The sequence below is a fragment of the Petromyzon marinus genome, chromosome 1, assembly GCF_048934315.1.
Source record: "Petromyzon marinus isolate PM22_M1 ecotype Great Lakes invasive population chromosome 1, UKy_Petmar_22M1.pri1.0, whole genome shotgun sequence".
Lineage (NCBI taxonomy): Eukaryota > Metazoa > Chordata > Hyperoartia > Petromyzontiformes > Petromyzontidae > Petromyzon > Petromyzon marinus.
Window position 1 is genome coordinate 5,123,180 of NC_133667.1, and position 15,710 is coordinate 5,138,889.

General features: G+C 45.8%; 1 protein-coding gene across 2 annotated transcripts in view; it reads left to right on the plus strand.

The window, feature by feature from the left end:
- The window catches only part of LOC116940914 (uncharacterized), a 260,064-nt gene that overhangs the window by 27,676 nt on the left and 216,678 nt on the right, over positions 1-15,710 (plus strand). For both annotated transcript variants that reach the window (XM_076056432.1, XM_076056365.1), the window contains exons 3-5: positions 9,495-9,561; positions 11,555-11,667; positions 13,350-13,472. In XM_076056432.1, coding sequence (XP_075912547.1) covers positions 9,495-9,561; positions 11,555-11,667; positions 13,350-13,472 — 303 coding nt within the window. The remainder of the gene's footprint in view (positions 1-9,494; positions 9,562-11,554; positions 11,668-13,349; positions 13,473-15,710) is intronic.

The window sequence follows — 15,710 nt, forward strand, 5'->3', positions numbered from 1 at the left end:
CATGGTGGCAGGAGCCAGAGCCGGTCCACCGGACCTCCTGAATGCCGCATAGATCCAGGCGGTACCGGTCCAGCTCCCGACAGAGGAGTGGCAGCCTCTCCTCTGCAGTGAGCGTTCGAACATTCCACGTGGCCACCCGTAGTGGCTTTTCGTTGTTTCTGGAGTAGCCCCGAGGGTAGGTATTCAATCTCCTGGCTCCGCCAATTGGGGTTTGGCCAGGAGACGTCATAGACGCCTGGCCCCCCGGGGCCTCCGGCACAAGCTTATTTGTTACATATTTCAGTTTAATTCGTGGTTTCGTGGTAATTAATTGAAGGTGAAGGGGTTACCAGCCCCTCGCACCCGTCCAGAGCCCCCGTTTAGCCCCTGTGGTGGACACATATGCCATGAGGGGAGGAGCCAATCAAAATTGGATCTCCCCCCACAGCGCTGTCCACGACAGAGTTGCCCGTCCGGCACCGCGAGGAGGTAGGGGGTTGTTTTGCACTTACACACACACATATATTGACAAAGACACACACATGGACGTACACACACATATGGACTAACACACACATACACATCGATGTACACACATCGACTGACACACAGACACACACACACAGTGACTTACACACTGACATGGAGCCATGCATACACATCGACTAACACACACACATCGACTAACACACACAAAGAGACTGAGACACACACATGTACTGAGACGCATACTTGGACTTACACAAACACACATCGACATACACACACACATCTGGCGTTGCCCGTGCAAAAAAGACACATACACACATCGACTGACACACACATCGTCTTACACAGCAATCCCCGATGATGCCACAGCTAGAGCAATTTTCTCTCTTTGGCGAGCCTTAGCGAGGAGCAGTTTGAAAACAACGGTCTTCCCAGTACTGGCAGGTGCATAAAGGAAAAAAAAGTTTCGATTTGTAGTCTCAATGTCTTCCAAAATTTTCGCGTAGGCTTCTAGTTGTGCATCCATCAGCAATAAAGAAGCTGTAAAGCATAATAGCATATTTAACGTAGGATCTCTTGAGCAAGGGCATGCAGGTTGTCCCTGTAGGGCGTTGGTAGTCCCATAGACGTGAGGTATTTTCCACGAATTGGAAAATACCTCACGTTTGTCCTGAAGGAGGATGAGGGCCTGTTTGAAGATGCCATCAGAAAAGTGGACGTCGACATTTGTATTTTGTCATTGAGCTCCGTGAAGGATGTCCTCACTCATGCCCTCTTTGTATTTTTGCCAGGGTCGCATGGGGTTAGATGGGCTGCAAACTTGAAAACTTATGCAGAAGAGCAATGTCAGTTGGAAAGGGGACTGCCCAACATAAGCTTCTGTCATAGCTTCATGAAGATGGTGATCGTGCGCAAGAATTGCACGAAGATTGCAAGCTTCCCTGTATGTTTGACAGACAACTTCCACTTTTTTTTTCTTCTTGGGTTCTTTCGGTAAAGTCACGTAGAATGAGAATAAAATAATAAATTGATAAAATAAAATAACACAATAATATTCTCACGGCGTTTCGGCCACAACACAAGCGGCCTTCATCAGGTGAAGGGAGCGAGACTGATGAAGGCCGCTTGTGTTGTGGCCGAAACGCCGTGAGAATATTATTGTGTTATTTTATTTTATCAATTTATTATTTTATTCTCATTCTACGTGACTTTACCGAAAGAACCAAAGAAGATGAATCATTGCAGTCACGAAAGCTTTAAATCGAAACTCCTTCCACTGTTTAGAGGTTTTGGAAAGACGAGTGCCCTTTGGCAACATGGAGAAGCATTGGGAGAAAGTAGCACTGCTGATTGTTGGGATGAACTGTGTAGACTAGTCCTATGGCATGCGATTCACCGTCAGCAGCACGTCGCTTCAATTTTTTTTAGCAGTCCATGTATAGTAGGAGGGAACTTAATGGTAGAGCAGGTTGGCAGCAAATGGGTCACTTGGGCACAAAGCAAAGAACGCCATAAGGGTGGTATGTTGTGGAGCCAGGGTCTGTTTTTGGGCATTTCCTTTGGTGATGTACAGTGAGGGAAAAAGTATTTGATCCCCTGCTGATTTTGTACGTTTGCCCACTGACAAAGAAATGATCATTCTATAATTTTAAATGTAGGTTTATTTGAACAGTGAGAGACAGAATAACAACAAAATCCAGAAAAAACGCATGTCAAAAATGTTATAAATTGATATGCATCTTAATGAGGGAAATGAGTATTTGACCCCCTTTCAATCGGAAAGATTTCTGTCTCCCAGGTGTCTTTTATACAGGTAACGAGCTGAGATTAGGAGCACACTCTTAAAGGGAGTGCTCCTAATCTCAGCTTGTTATCTGTATAAAAGACACCGGTCCACAGAAGCAATCAATCAATCAGATTCCAAACTCTCCACCATGGCCAAGACCAAAGAGCTCTCCAAGGATGTCAGGGACAAGATTGTAGACCTACACAAGGCTGGAATTGGCTACAAGACCATTGCCAAGCAGCTTGGTGAGAAGGTGACAATAGTTGGTGCGATTATTCGCAAATGGAAGAAACACAAAAGAACTGTCAATCTCCCTCGGCCTGGGGCTCCATGCAAGATCTCACCTCGTGTAGTTGCAATAATCATGAGAACGGTGAGGAATCAGCCCAGAACTACACGGGAGGATCTTGTCAATGATCTCAAGGCAGCTGGGACCATAGTCACCAAGAAAATAATTAGTAACACACTACGCCGTCAAGGACTGAAATCCTGCAGCGCCCGCAAGGTCCCCCTGCTCAAGGAAGCACATATACATGCCCATCTGAAGTTTGCCAATGAACATCTGAATGATTCAGAGGACAACTGGGTGAAAGTGTTGTGGTCAGATTAGACCAAAATGGAGCTCTTTCGCATCAACTCAACTCGCCGTTATTGGAGGAGGAGGAATGCTGCCTATGATCCCAAGAACACCATCCTCACCGTCAAACATGGAGGTGGAAACATTATGCTTTGGGGTGTTTTTCTGCTAAGGGGACAGGACAACTTCATCACATCAAAGGGACGGGGCCATGTACCATCAAATCTTGGGTCAGAACCTCCTTCCCTCAGCCAGGGCATTGAAAATGGGTTGTGGATGGGTATTCCAGCATGACAATGACCCAAAACACACGGCCAAGGCAACAAAGGAGTGGCTCAAGAAGAAGCACATTATGGTCCTGGAGTGGCCTAGCCAGTCTCCAGACCTTAATCCCATAGAAAATCTGTGGAGGGAGCTGAAGGTTCGAGTTGCCAAACGTCAGCCTCAAAACCTTAATGACTTAGAGAAGATCTGCAAAGAGGAGTGGGACAAAATCCCTTCTGAGATGTGTGCAAACCTGGTGGCCAACTACAAGAAACGTCTGACCTCTGTGGTTGCCAACAAGGGGTTTGCCACCAAGTACTAAGTCATGTTTTGCAGAGGGGTCAAATACTTATTTCCCTCATTAAAATGCAAATCAATTCATAACATTTTTTACATGCGTTTTTCTGGATTTTTATTGTTAATGTCTCTCACTGTTCAAATAAACCTACCATTAAAATTATAGACTGATAATTTCTTCGTCAGTGGGCAAACGTACAAAATCAGCAGGGGATCAAATACTTTTTTCCCTCACTGTAGATGCGTTGACCATTTTGGAGGTGAAGTGGCAAATGGACGACTGTAGGGAAACGGTCATGGATGGGGAAGTCAAGAATTCAGCAAATGGCCTCATTGTTGCTGATGTATGTTTCTTGAAAAAAAAAGTTTGAGCTCATGCACACTTTGGACCTCTGTTTCGTAAGACAAAGACAGCCATGTCAAGCCTTTGTTGATGTATTGGCAAACATATTTGATGGCTTATTTTAGAATAGCAGAATTTCACATTAGAGTGGGCCTGTAAGATCTTGCACATGAGAGGGCAGTAGGGAACGATCCACCGGTTGTGAACCTTAATTCGCAAGTTAGTGGCAGGTGTGAGCATTGTTTGAAATCCATCATGCTCAGTATTTCTGTGACGATATAGAGGATAGCCATCATGGGCCGACTGAGTGTCTTTCAAGTAGTTCCATGGATACCTCTTGGTACACCTGTGGTCTTGCATACATGGCACATTTGGATAGAACTGGCCACATGGGCCATGGACCATTTGGTTGCAGACCACGTAGAAAAAGGGCAGGGTCTTGATGGGGGTGAGGTAGCTCAGCACTGATAAATGTATGAATGTGACTTGCATGAATTGTTCCCTCATGCATAGCGAAATGTGAGCATGAGGAAGACGACCTTTGTGGCACCCAATGGTGTGCAAGTATTGCTTGACTATCCAAATACGCCACCTTCGCTGGTCATAATAAGCATCATGAGGTCATAAACTTTGAGATTTAAGACCCTCGCTAAGATGTCATGTCTGTCTGGTGGCTTTTGGTTTGGATAAAGGTAAACCTGGATCTCCTTTCATTTGGGATTGCAAGTGAAGGCGATGAAGAGATGGGGCATGACATATTGGCTGATGTACATCATGGCATCCTGAGTCTTCTCATGCATGTATCTTGGTGGAGCTGTGAAGGATGAAGGCAAAATAACTAATCAGCCCACATTGTGACCATTTGCATCTCCTTCGGCATTGATGGCATCCCAGAGATGAGCATACTGTTCACACGCAGGCAGTTTTGATTCAGTTGAATGTAAAAAATGCGCTCACTCTCAATGTTGGCATACTCATCGACAACATACTGATGAAAGAGGTTGGCGCCCAATAATATGTGGTTTCCTCCTCTCTCCATGATCACGAAGGAATATAAGTTTATTTAGAGGAGACTGTTTCGTGAAGATGTCTTTGTCCTACAGCTTTGTAACTGGATGAATCTTGACGTGCTACCCATCTTGGCCTTGCGACAGGAAAATGTGTTTTTTGTAGGGCATCGTATGCTCTGTTAGTGTCAGGAAATCGTGCGATGGTGTTTTCTTGGTGTGGAAAAATAATGTCTCTTTCACAATGTTCCTCACCCACCGTAAGAAAGCAAGGTGAACAATATTTGGGGCATTGAACCTCCCTGCGTGCTCCCCGCTTTGGTGAAAGGTAAGGGTGCAGTACGGCCAAATAAAAATGGGTGATCTTCCCACCAATGTAACAAAACGATATGTGAAATTCAATGAGCTGTAGCTAAGAAAGTCCTACCTACTTAGCAGTATAACATATTAATCAGCATCGCAGTACTACGGATCAGTAAATAGCATGATGTGAGCAATCGAAACAATAGCAGTGCATTCAAGAAATAAGCTGAAATGAGTGTACATTAAAGAGCAGCAGGACGGACAGGTAAGTTGAGAAGCAGGCTACAGTCTAGATTATAGACTGCCAGTACGCCGACACAATGACATAAGCATTCATAATAAAGGTTTTTGGGTTAGATCGCGCTATTTATAAAGGTGTCGTAACCCTCCACCACCCGACACAGCCAAACATTAAAAAATGTGTCACGTTTACAACGGACAAATAGTTCACTACTTTAGCCCACCGGTGTGTTGAAGAGTGAATCAACATCATTTAAAATTTGAGTACGACGTTTCGCTGGTAATTACATCCAGCATCATCGGGCAATTCGCCAGAATGGTAAAGCCCTCACTTGCTCCTGGTCTTAAAATTTTAAATATTACATCCAACATATTTCAATATTTAAGACCGGGAGCAAGTGAGGGCTTTACATTCTGGCGAATTGCCTGATGACGCTGGATGTAATTACCAGCGAAACGTCGTACTAAAATTTTAAATGATGTTGATTCACTCTTCAACACACCGGTGGGCTAAAGTAGTAAACTATTTGTCCTATGTAAACGTGACACATTTTTTACTGTTTGTCCGTGTCGGGTGGTGGAGGGTTACGACACATTTATAGATAACGCGATCTAACCCAAAAACCTTTATTATGAATAATATTGGTCGCGAAAGCCTACGTGTTAAACTGACAAAAGCATTGTTACAGTCGACATAAAAAGCTGGCAATACAGTCAGCAGCTGAAAAAGCAGAAAACAGTGGACATGAAAGGCTGGCAGTACACTGAGTGAGGTAAAGAAGCAGGTAACATATTATGAGTGGCATACACTGATAATGGGCAAAAGCGAAATTAGCAGTATAGATAATAGAGTGCCAGGGCACTGACGTAAATTAATCAGCAGGCAGCAGGCCATATGACAGACTGGCAGAAAACCATGTCAACTTACTAGTTTAATAATAGTAAACAATGAACCTAAGTTGTTATCTGCACACAAACATTATTATTGTAATATCTGCCAACTTATTAGTTTAATCATAGTAAACAATGAACCTGAGTTGTAATCTGCACACGAACATAATTATTGTAATATCTGGCAACGTATTAGTTTCATAATAGTAAACAATGAACGTGAGTTCTTATCTGAGCACAAACTTTATTATAGTAATATTTGCCAACTTATTAGTTTAATGATAATAAACAATGAGCCTGAGTGCTTAGCTGCACACAAACTTTATTGTAATATCTGCCAACTTATTAGTTTCAAAATATTAAACAATGAAGCTGAGTTGTTATCCACACACAAACATTATTATTGTAATATCTGCTAACTTATTCGTTTCACAATAGTAAACAATGAACCAGAGTTCTTATGTGCACACAAAGATTATTATTGTAATATATGGCAACGTATTTGTTTCATAATAATAAGCAATGAACCTGATATATTATCTGCACACAAACATTATTATTTTAATATTTGTCAACTTATTTGTTTAATAATAGTAAACAATGAACCTGAGTTCTTAGCGTAAGAAGCAAGCAAATTTGTACTTACCATAGCCATGGTGAGGCCTTGTCCCGTGTGGAGCTCCCGTCCTGGCCGACATTGCCGAGGCGGCGGAAGTGGCACGCTGCCAGGCTGGGGGCTGGCCCGCTACCTCCGTACCCCCCTCCATCTCCCTGCCTGTGCAACAATAATGCTATCTAAGCACTATAATATTATTATGTACAGACTCTGTAGTATTAACTGCACGCAACGTGTTGGGGGGGGGCGAAGAGGACATGACACTGTTAAGAAATAGCCACAGCGTTATGTGTATATTTATTGCATGTGAAATGCGTAAAAGAAAATGTCCCCCGTGAGCTCGACCGAACGCGCATCACTTGGCATAGTCCGCCCCCCCCCCACCCAATTGGCGTGAGTTGGTACGGCCGATGTCGCGCAATAAATACATAAATACTCTGGTTCTTTCGGTAAAGTCATATAGGTATAAAATAAAACAAAATAAATGTGTTATTTTAAAATAAAACAAAATAAATGTGTTATATTAAAATAAAACAAAATAAATGTGTTATTTTAAAATAAAACAAAATAAATGTGTTATATTAAAATAAAACAAAATAAATGTGTTATTTCATACTTACGTGACTTTACCGAAAGAACCAAAGAGTGCGGATCCCTGCAGTCACGAAAACTTGAAATCTAGAACTAAATAAAGATGCATCACACAAAAACGCGATTTTAACCACTTTATAGGTGACGGATGGGAAAACGGAATAGCCTATTTCCACTGCGGGGCTCGGGGGCGGCAATTTTTTTTCTACGTGAACCCCACGGTCCGAGAGCCAAACCCCCCGCAAGCGAGTGTACGCAGACAGACAGACAAAAAATGCCTTTTATAGGTTAGGTTAGACTAGCGGGAAGTACCCGGCGTTGCTCGGGTGAAAAATATATTTAAAAACTTTTCTTAAAAACCTTACATATACATACACAGATACTAAGCTATTGTGAAAGCCCGGTGGGTCGTTTGTCCATTTCTCCACCAACAAAATTATAAGAAGCTTGCACAAGGCCAAAACGTTATAGAAAGTGGGGGGTAAATAGTTGATCTAAAAGGTTTCTGAAAATTATCGACCCACCTCACACATCATACACTCACTCACACTACCACTGACTCACTCACACATCATACACTCACTCACACTACCACTGATTCACTCACACATCATACACTGGGAGTGCCATGCTGCCAGCTGTGGCTGCAAGTCTGGTCGTACGTGTTATTTATATCGTTTATTGTTAAATGGGAGTCATAGTTCCTATGATTACTGTTGTTACATTGTTTTTATAACTTTATTTTGGTGATTTAGAAAACATATGGTTAACCTATCTTATGGTTGTTATTGTTTGACTTGCATCACGCTGGGATTTGAGCACACAGCGTTGTAATACGTTTTTTTAATTTGCTGGTTTATCCAAGATGTTTCTGTTGCGCGTCGTCGTTTCAAGACGATTCTAAAGTACTCTACAACCTTGGCGATTTAAAGAATCAATTCTTGGCACGCTCGGGTTTTATTTTATTTTAAATTAATGAGTTATTTTTTCATTTGTATGTTATGTTTTTAAGTTTTCAGACATTTTAAAATATATTTTCCCGACAGCAGTATATATCGACTCTATAGCACAAAGTACTCACCTGACAGAGTGCCGTGATGAGGCCTAGTCCTGTGCAGAGCCACCGGCCTCGCCTAGATTGCCCGGCCGGCCAAGGCTGTGGGCTGGGTCGCTACCCTCCCCGCCCCCGCGTGCTACAATAATCCTATTTAATCGCTATAATTTTAGTATCTACCGACCCTATAATAGTAAGTGCACACATTGGGGTGGAGGGGGAGAGAAGAGGACGTGACACTTTGATGAATTTACCTCAGTGTTGCGTGTACATTTTTTGCATTTTGAACGCGAATGAGAAATCCCCCCCCCACCCTCCGGCGATGGCGTGCGTGCGTTGCCAGGGGCAACTCCTGTCAGCGTTTCGCGCATGCGCAACAACGAGCCGGGCAGCAAAAGTAAATAAATAAAGATAAATCGCACTAAATCGTTAATTAAACTACTTTACAGGTGACGGATGGGAAAACGGAATAGCCTATTCCTACCGCGGGGCTCGGGGCGTGCCGCCCGGCAAATTTATTTCAACGTAAACCCCACCCTCCGAGAGCCAAATCCCCCGCAAGCAAGCGTACGCAGACAGACAGACAAAAAATGCCTTTTATAGGTTTTCAAGTGATGCGATAAACCACACGTGGGGAGCGCGCGTCCCGTACCGCGAGGGGCTCTGGGGGGCGCCGCAGAACGACTCCACTCCCTGTTCGCGTTACAGCAGCAGCTATCATGTTGAGCCATCAGGGCCCTCATATGAACACCTCGAGTTTTGTAACTGGAGCCTGGCTGGAACTCTCAGCCGCTTAGGCACGGGGATTGACAGTCGGTGCTGTGGCCGAGAACACCTCTGACAATCGGAAGGTTCAGAGTTGAATCCTCATTGAGGAACGATTCGACCCACTATCTCCCTGGGTGGGTAAATCTGCTTATTTGGAAGCTAGTTATGCTGCAGAGTACGACATCTGCCATGGGAAGGTGGAATATCCACCATGTGATCCCAATAAGCCGGCTTGAGTCAATGAACTCAAGTGCGACCCCCAGTAAACCGGATTGTGCTGCTGTGACAGATGAGAGATTCAAGAAGAAGACGGAGCAGGTGGAGATTCTGCTGGATGACCTGAAGAAGCTCACCAGGTGAGAGGGACATCTCCTCACCTGCAATGGGGTTCTCTGCTTCTTCACGTTTTAACTAAAGACAAGGAGGTGATGTTATCCCGGTTCAATGGTTACAGTGAGGAGTGCAGCTGATACGAATTCTATCAGTGTAAGACCGAGGCAGGGCATGTGGAGAGACCTAGGGTAGGTGCGGTGACACCAAGGGAGATACGGGAGGACACACAAGAGACACAAAGAGAGGGAAGGGTAGACATGGGACATAAATGGACTTTGAGAGAGACACGGGTGAAGGGACATAGCAACACTCAGGGAGGCATTGGGATACAGACAGTGATAGAGAAACATGGTAATTGAGGCCCTGGAAGAAGCACAGGGAGAAGGGAGAGAAATTAGAGATGAGAGGGATTTACAGGGAGTGTTTATGTTCAGACGTTTTCAGGCAATTTATCAGCACCCATAGACACCCATGCGCAGGAGGGGGCAACACTTATTCCCATATAGATAGAAGCAGATGTTCATTAGTCCACTTGCTCTACTGCCTTCTGGTGATCCAGGGTTTGGTCACTCGACGCCCACTGGAAGGAAGTTTCACAATATTTATGTGATCCACCAACCCCCACCTCTACAATGATGGATTACAAGCCACGTACATAGCCACCACCACCTAGCTGAGAGAGGTGAGAAAGATTATAGAGATGGAAGGGATTGATATAGAGATGGAAGGAATTCACGGGGAAAATGTAGAGAGATGAGAAAATGAACGAAACATGGGGGACTATTGAGCGACCGACGGCTCAGCAGTGCAGGCGACTGCCGGCTGCGTGATCCAGGTGGCACTTGTCGCTGAGTGCACTGCGTGATTTCAGCGCCCACCCCGGTTATTACCGCAACGTGTTCAATGTGTAGAGGTGCTAACTACTCACTGTTCGGTAACCTGCATTGCCACTAGGTATCAAAGGGGCAGTGCAGCGTTACCTCTGTGTGAATAACGGTTGGGGTCAGACAAGGTGAAGTGGATCGTAGCCACACAGTTTGGTAAGAACCAATCAGACAGTTCCACGTGGGAATGTGGGATTGGATAGACCTGGCCACAAACGGGTATAAGAAGGGTGAGCGCGCAGAGCGCAGGGAGTTCTCTCCCTACACGAAGACCGAAGCCCGGGCTGAAGATAGACAGGACCCTGGACCCAGCCTTCCAGCCCTTCTGAGGGCTAAGGCTCGGCGTATCCAGTGGTCAAGACCCACCGAGCCAGCGGTGGGTCAGATAGCCTCCCCTAGGTCCAAGTCAGAGGACTCTCGGATAGTGGTAGACTCAAAAGTCCCGCCAAGACAGGAGGCTGTACCTCCTTAGGTTAGCAAGAGACCTGTGTGTAGGTCCCGCTAAGTCCGGAGGCTGTACCTTCTTAGGGTATCGGGTGAGGGGACCGTATACCCCTTTGTGTATTATGGACTGTGTAAGAGAAGAAAGACAATAAACAGAGTGTGCCTCATAAGAAGTTTATTCGTCATTATAAACACTACAAATGTACAGACACATGGCGCCTGCTTCACAGTGGGCGGTAAAGATCCCATGGCGTCAAATTTAACAATTACAGAGCCCACAGATTACTCCATTGGAATTGACAGCAATCATCACCACCTGCTGTAAAACTTGGCAGGTCTCTCCTTAAAAATAGTCATGATACCCAGCGAGACTTTCCTGGGCAAACAAGCATGATAATAATAAACATAACACTGCTTAGAAGTTACATAACATCATATTTTAGGCATTTTTTTTCTTTGCATAAAATTTCCTTTTACAGTCAGACAAGACACTTTTAATTGAACATTAACATATCGGGTGGTCAGATTTAATCGATCACAATTAATACACCGAACTGAAAACACATATCAAACAAATCTATAATACTCTACATAAACATTAATTACATTTCTATCTATTACATTTGTGTATTAGCATTCTATTCGATTTTGAAACAAAGTAACTCTAATCCTACCCCTTGTTTTCCAGGTTTGACAATTCCACCGTCCCAACCCTAATGAGGATCCATGGTATCTATGATCCATACTACAAGGAGGAAAAATATGCCCTTGCAAGAGCCTTCCACAAGGAGGGGGGTATAGGTGGGTGCTGCTCCTCACTACACGGCACAGCGATTTCACTGCAACGATAAACTCTGCATCTCCCTGATGGACCTGGCTGTGCGCATCGCTGTTACGGGGACATGTGGGGTCCAAGGGCCTCAGTGCCACCACTAAGCAGCAGGGCCCCCGCTACCCAGGTTAGGGAAACGAGCTGCCCGGCCCAGCGCTCAGCCTGCAGGAGCTGTAGGGGAGAGCCGCGCTGCTCCTCACTGAGTCCTCGCCGCTTTAAGGCCCCATGCAGGGTGAGCTGTGACTCTCACTCAGCGTCTGATTCTCAGTACCAAGAGTTCCTCAGTGATTCCATTTGTCAAAAGAGCGAATTTTGTAGCTGGTGTGTCTTCAAATGAGATACCTGCTAGGTGTGAGTGTGACAGTTTTTGTTCAATATCCCAGATGTGGATGGCAGCTCTAGAGCAAAGCCCACACATAGGGGGAGAACGAGCATCTCTTGCTCCTCGCTGCTCCTGAGCATGTCTCCTCGATGACACACTCCCATGAGACATGTGATGCACTCGTGCTCATAGCAGTGGTGTCTGGACGAGTTCCTCCACGGCTTTGAGAAGCAGTGCTGCAGCAGATGCCCTTCGTGTGCCCCACCCAGGCTTAGGCTGTGTGCACTGTGCCCGTGTGGTTTACTGTGGCACATTCACAACTGGGCGATCCTCTGAGTGAGAATCCCTCACTCAGCTCATGAATTGAGCCTCGTGGCCTCTCTGTGGCCTCTCTGTGGCTGTGCCTCAGGCCCCTCCCACATTCCCTCTCACCCTGCAGTGCCACTTCCTCTCCTCCCTCACCCTGCATTTGCCCTGCAGTGTCACTGCCTGTCCCCACTCACCCTGCATTATCCCTGCAGAGTCACTTCCTCTCCCCTCTCACTCTGCATTAGCCCTGCAGTGTCTCCCCACTCACCCTGCATTAGCCCTGCAGTGTCGCTTCCTCTCCCCACACCGGGTGCAGAGAGTCACATGGACCAGGCTCGATGTGAGCTGTGAGCCTTCTTTCCGATGATGGGGATTGATTCGCAACTTGTCAATTTTCGTGTTCAGGTTGGTGAGCCAGTGGTTGGCTTTTGGAGTAACCTGGGGAACATCTGAAATCCCTCCAGTGAACGATCGATGAAGGCAGTGATGTATGACGTGGTCCGTGGTTTTAGACTGGTAACCACAATCACACTGTGGACGATTCTCCATTGTCCACGGGTGCAGATCGCTGCATTCAAATGTCCAGGTGCAGTTCAATCTAGGTGACTGCGGAGTGAATGAACATCATGAGAGCATGAGAGCAAAGTGAACGCGTCTGAGTGCAGCGCAGCCACGAGCTCCTACGTCAGCACAGGTGCTGTGGTTTCTCTGTACACAGCCATGGACAGTCGTGCTAGACAGCTAGAGTCACGTGGTCGATAGCACATGTACACTCTCAGCTGTGCTCATTTGAGTCAGGTTCACGTTGCTGTTGTCTGTGTATTTTCACAAAATGTAAACGCTCTTCCGAGGAACAGCAAAAAGGGCCGCAATTTGCTGTAGGGAATTAATGTATTGCACGACAAATTAAAGGTGTACAGTCACAACAAATATGTTGATTCTTAAAACACATGACCCTGTGTAATTTTTCACATTATACAGACACGAGTACTGTGTCTGATGATTCTCGTCGTCTCTCAGAGCTCTACATGAAGATAATGATGTCCATCTCGCCAGACGCCTCCAACATCCCTGACTCCCTACGGAGACTCATGGAGTGGAGCACCGACAACGTGCTGCTTTATGTTAGAACCCATGATCCGAGTGAGTACCACAACCCACACCGGGGATTCCCGTGAACCGTACCGCATCCACACCGGGGATTCCCGTGAACCATACCACAACCAACACCATGCATTTCCGTGAACCATACCTCACCCACACTTGCGATTCCAATGTACCGTACCACACCCACATCGAGGATTCCCATGAACCATACCACACCCTCAATGAGGAATCCTATGAACCGTACCGGACTGGGCATTCCCGTGAACCTTCGCCCCTTGAGCTGTGTGCCTTAGTGCAAGTTCAAGTTTCCTGCACCACTAATCTGAAGCTGTCACTCAGCCAGTGCCTCCTGTACAGTCCATGTTTAATCTGTGTTCATACTGAAAAATCTTAATTCGTACTAACTCATCAAATACCAGACTGTGCAGACACACAGTGAGAGTACTAACACAGTGAGAGTATTGAAGCAGAGTGAGTACTGACACATAGCTTGAGTACTGAGACACAGTGAGTAATGACATTCTGCAGTCCTGAGACACATCTGCAGTTTACCACTAGGTGGCGCCGACAGGTCACGGGACAGACCCAGGTGCCATGGGGTGACTGAAACGACTGGTAGATGTTCAACCTGTGCCCACTGCTTTGCCAACATACTGCACGTTAGCTGCCCAGCGCTCCGCTCGTAATGTGAGCGTCACTCCTCTGCCGTCCGCTGTTGACACAGAGTACTGACACACAGCGAGCACTGCCACACAGTGAGCACTGCCACACAGTGTGATTGCTGAAACATAATGTGAGTACTGACACCGTGAATCACAACACACAGGGAGTACTGACACAGAGTGAGCACTATTCTGCTCTTGCACATGGCGATATGTCAAGGAGCGAAATATCAACGTAGAGGTCTGCTAGCCATGAGGGCTTCAGGAGAGAGTGGTTTACTGCAGTGCTACTGTACCCCTTGTTGATTTGTATTGCAACCAGTTACCCCATTGCCTCACCAAAAATGGTTCTTAGAAATAAAGGCCAGTAGGGGGGGGGGGCACACAAACAGTAATTACAATTCAATGGTAAACTTGGCCTTGTCTTTCACTAGAGAGCCTCGTCATCCTGGGGGGCAGTGAGGCTACTGCATTTTTATTGATCTGGGTCATTGCATTCAAAGATGATTCACACAGGTATGCTGATCCAAAAGGTATCAGCTGATTCAAAACATGCTTCCCTCCTTCTGAACTAAACACAACTGAGAGTGTTAAACCATCAAATCTCATCAGCAGGCCACGATCTGAGGACACTTCCAAAAGTGTTTCCAGAAGACTTGGAGGAGAGGGTTACTTCTGTTGTTTTCTGGCAAAAAATGATTTTGTACTCAGTCCAACCCAACAGATCTCTCCTCAATGTCAGGGAAGTATGACTTGAAATCACAAGTTAGGTTAGCCAAATGTGCCTCTATTATTGGCTTAATTTGATCTCTCTCAAACTCCTCATTGGAAATGTTAGCATCTATTTACTATTTTACTATTTTTATTTTACCAAGTAAGGCCCACTGAGCTACGTAGCTTTTTCAGATGCGACCTGACTACAAATCATAGTTCAACGAAATTGATAGCAGCCAAATACTCAAGGAATGTTTCTAAATGTGGAGGGAAACACCGGAGGACCCGGAGAAAATTGCACATGACCACGGGGAGAAAAACATGCATATTCCAAATATACAGGCGTCAGGGCCAGGATTGAACCCACGACCTCCTGCGTACTAGGCAAGGTAGTTAACATCTTGCCACCCTGACACCTGAGGGAAGCAAGTAGAATTCAGCTTTCTTGATTTTAACCACCGACTTTGCCATATGCATTTAAAATGTGAGTATGATTGCCTTGCAGGAACAGATTCAGTTTGTTGAGCTTGATGAATACATCTGTAGTGACTGGGAATGTCACTGTGTGGTGCCGGGCCTGCGAGGCTACGGCAGAAGATGCATCAACGTCCCGTACACCCCGGTAACGGGGTGTAGTACCAACCCTTTTGGGGGCTTGGGAGAGCGTTGGATAGCGCGATGGCACCAAGCACAGCGTGCGGTGCGGGCTCCCGCTTGAGGGAGCAAGAGAGCGTCAGCCCAGCCAGGGTTACATTGGTTGATGATACTTTGGCTGACCTGTGGATACGTGACCGGACGATACTGGAAGGGGGCCACAGGTGGAGGGGGCCAAAGGGTGGTCACATGGTCCGGGAAGAGCTTTTGAGAGCCTTCGGGTAAGGGCGAGAAAGAATTGACA